Source organism: Eimeria mitis, genomic scaffold, assembly GCF_000499745.2.
Source record: "Eimeria mitis Houghton genomic scaffold, Emh_scaff3718, whole genome shotgun sequence".
In the NCBI taxonomy this organism is placed as follows: domain Eukaryota; phylum Apicomplexa; class Conoidasida; order Eucoccidiorida; family Eimeriidae; genus Eimeria; species Eimeria mitis.
The window spans coordinates 710-3,918 of NW_013572061.1; the positions used below are offsets into that span (position 1 = coordinate 710).

Below are 3,209 nucleotides of genomic sequence, written 5' to 3' on the forward strand. Positions count from 1 at the left end.
GAAGCAAGCATTGTAGGCCCCAACATGCACAGATGGTTTTGTGTAGTACCAGCACAGGAACTGGTGTGTTGCAGCAACACGCTCTCCACTCGCTACCATAGAGGGCACGGCGTCGCGGCGTTGCTTCTTGGGGGTTTTAGGGAAATTACGGAGGAACAAAATCATATTACCTTTTTCTGGTGTCTACTTCACTTTTTATTTCTTTCCCATCTACAGAGATTTGCAGCGCCGTGCCCCACTGCATCGCCTCCGCTGGCCAGGCATGGAGACTTTGCTGAAGGCATATGGTTTCCGTTTTTACGTCCTTCTTCCGATTAATATTGATTTTTTTCACTATTAATTGGCGAATATACAAAGGAAGAACCCTCATTTGCCCTCACTAAACTTGCTCAAGGGCGTGTTCTCCTCTTGCCTGCCCCGTCGCTCCAGCTAAATGGGTCATCCTGCAACGCCCGCAGGCGGAGATGAACAGGCGGCAGCTCGACCCGTTTTGGGTTCTTTTGCAAATGTTTCTTCATTCGTTTCTGAAGATTTGAACGTCGGTTTCCCTGTAAATACTTGGGAGCATCCATTCGGCCTCCCTGGTGCTGCTGATGCCGCCACAAGCGCGCATACACGGGGCCCCCCAACGCCTCGGCATTCAGGCTTGCGCTCATTAACCTTTGTTACTGCGCTCGTCTTCGCCTCAGCTTTAGCTGTCGTATTCCTCATCACCCTCTGTAGACAGTTGAACAGCAAAGCTGCCACCCGCAGGCTATCAGACCAAGAAGATGGTCATCGTAGCCCCCGTGCAATCGACGTTTGTGATGAGGAGCTTGAGGAGGATACCCAGCAGGCCGATGAAGATCCTGTTGAAGGACCCTCTGGGGGGCCCCCTGAAAGCACCTCTGAGGGGCCCCTGAGGGGCCCCCCAGAGACCCCTCAGAGGCCAACGACACCAGAAGCGGGGGCATCACGCAAACGCGGCATCGACAGCAGCAAACAGGGCGGACAAAAGGGGGCAAAGAAAGCGAAAGCCGCTTCTNACGCAAACGCGGCATCGACAGCAGCAAACAGGGCGGACAAAAGGGGGCAAAGAAAGCGAAAGCCGCTTCTATCACTGGGCCGGATGGAGACACGGCAGCGCAGCAGCAACAGCAGGAGGAGGAGCAGCAGATGGAGGAGGAGCCGCTGACGTTGGCTGCTTTACTGCAAAGAAAGGGGACCAAAAGGACTCAGTCGCCAGCTGTTGCTGCTGCTCGCGCGTTTGCACCTGCTGCTGTTCGCGGTCCTGCACCTGCTGCTGCTCCCGCTGCTGCTCCCGCTGCTGCTGCACCCGCTGCTGCTGCACCCGCTGCTGCTGCACCCGCTGCTGCTGCACCCGCTGCTGCTCCCGCTGCTGCACCCGCTGCTGCTGCACCCGCTGCTGCTCCCGCTGCTGCACCCGCAGCTGCTGCTCCAGCTGCTACTGCACAAGCTCCTGCCTCGCCGCCACGCTTGTCCCCTAAGTTGATGCTGAAGCAGGAGCGTGCAGCGGTTGAGGCGGCGAGAGCCCTGGTGGAGNACGCTTGTCCCCTAAGTTGATGCTGAAGCAGGAGCGTGCAGCGGTTGAGGCGGCGAGAGCCCTGGTGGAGATGCACGGGAAGCAGCAGCAGCAGGAGGCAGAGGCTAGCGGAAAGAAAAAAGGGAAAGAGAAGCAAAAAGGAGGAACCTCGTCAGGTGCTGCTGCTGCAGCAAACGACAAACAGCAACAGCAGCAACAGCAAGCGCAGCAACCACAGCCGCCACCACAACAGCAGCAGCAGCCACAGCTGCCACAGGTGCCACCGATACTGCAACAAATGCCTCTACTGGTGCTGCAGAATCCACAGCAGCAGCAGCAGGTGCAAACAGCACTGATAACACAGCAGCAGCAAGCACAACCACCAGCACTGCCGCAGCTGCAGCAGCCGCAACTGCAGTTGCAGCCGGGGCAGCAACCAGCGCCTCTACTAATGCTGCAGAGTCAGAACCAACAGCAGCAGCAGCAACAGCAACAGCAGCAGCAGCAACAGCAACAGCAGCAACCGCAACAGCAGCTACAACAGCAGCAACAGCAACCGCAGCTACAACAGCAGCCTCCGACACAGCAGCAACAACAGCCTCTACTAGTACTCCAGCCTCAGCAGCAACCCCAGCAGCAACAGCAGCCTAGCATGCAGCAGCCCCTAATGACACCACAGCAGCAACCACTTTTAGTGCTGCAGCAACCGCAGCCGCAACTGCTGCTGCCGCCTTTACAGCAACCACAGCTGCAGCTGCAGCAGCAGCCGCAGGGCGTCCCCGTGCAACAGCAGCAACTGCAGCAGCAGCCTCAGCCCACACAAACGGTGTTGCTGCATCAGCAAGGAGATAAAGTGGTGCTGGTAGTGCCGGACCAACAGCAGGCGGCTCTGCTGCAGCAGCAGCAGCANAGCAAGGAGATAAAGTGGTGCTGGTAGTGCCGGACCAACAGCAGGCGGCTCTGCTGCAGCAGCAGCAGCAACAACAACAACAACAGCCACAGCAGCAGGACCAACTGCTGCTGCAGCAGCGGGAGTTACTGCTGGTTGCGCTGCAGCAGCAGCAGTACATGCAGAAAAACGTGCAGGAACAGCTACACAACCAACAACAGCAAGTAGACCAACTCCAACGAATGTTAGCCGCCCAGAGGCAGCAGCTACGACAGTACCAGCTGCTGGAGCAACGGGTACAGCGGCTGCAGCAAGAACTGCAGCATCTGCAGCAGCAGCAACAGCTGAACGAAGTGCAGTCGGAGCTGCAGGAGCTGCAGCAGCGGCATGAGTTGCACACTCTGCAGCGGGAGGTGCAGGAGCTGCGGCGACAGGTGCAGCAGCGATCGCAGCAGCAGGGGCAGACGGAGCAGCAACAGCAGCAGGAGGATATGCAAGTGGAGCAACAAGGAGCCGGCATGCAGCAGGGAGGGGAAGAGGAGGAGGAGGAGGATCAGATGGAAGGGGTGGAGCCGCCGCAGCAACAGCAGCAGCAGATGGCGGGGCCTACAGCTTCTTCTCCAGCAGCAAGTTCACCAGCAACAGAGGGAACAACACTTTCATCGTCTACAGAAGACGAAGCAGGAGGAGCAGCACCAACCGAGAGGCCGGGTGCACTTGTTGCTGCTCTGCTGACTCCAAGACGACCAACAGCACAACCAACAGCAGCAGGAGGAGCAGCAGCAGGAGCAGCAGCAG

The 3,209-nt window shown here is 58.3% G+C and overlaps 3 protein-coding genes across 3 annotated transcripts in view; all 3 read left to right on the forward strand.

The window, feature by feature from the left end:
• Positions 1 to 433: 433 nt before the first annotated feature.
• On the forward strand, positions 434 to 1,174 carry EMH_0068810 (uncharacterized protein; the record flags this gene model as incomplete). The annotated part of the gene is given in 2 exon segments (XM_013498800.1): positions 434 to 1,022; positions 1,026 to 1,174. Coding segments are annotated over 2 exon segments (738 nt in total).
• Positions 1,175 to 1,562: 388 nt separating this feature from the next.
• EMH_0068820 (uncharacterized protein) lies at positions 1,563 to 2,459 on the forward strand (the record flags this gene model as incomplete). The annotated part of the gene is given in 2 exon segments (XM_013498801.1): positions 1,563 to 2,429; positions 2,433 to 2,459. Coding segments are annotated over 2 exon segments (894 nt in total).
• Positions 2,460 to 2,590: 131 nt separating this feature from the next.
• EMH_0068830 (uncharacterized protein) overlaps positions 2,591 to 3,209 on the forward strand; it is a gene marked incomplete at both ends in the record, with an annotated part of 2,363 nt that continues 1,744 nt past the window's right edge. The window contains one exon of the mRNA XM_013498802.1: positions 2,591 to 3,207. Coding sequence (XP_013354256.1) covers positions 2,591 to 3,207 — 617 coding nt within the window. The remainder of the gene's footprint in view (positions 3,208 to 3,209) is intronic.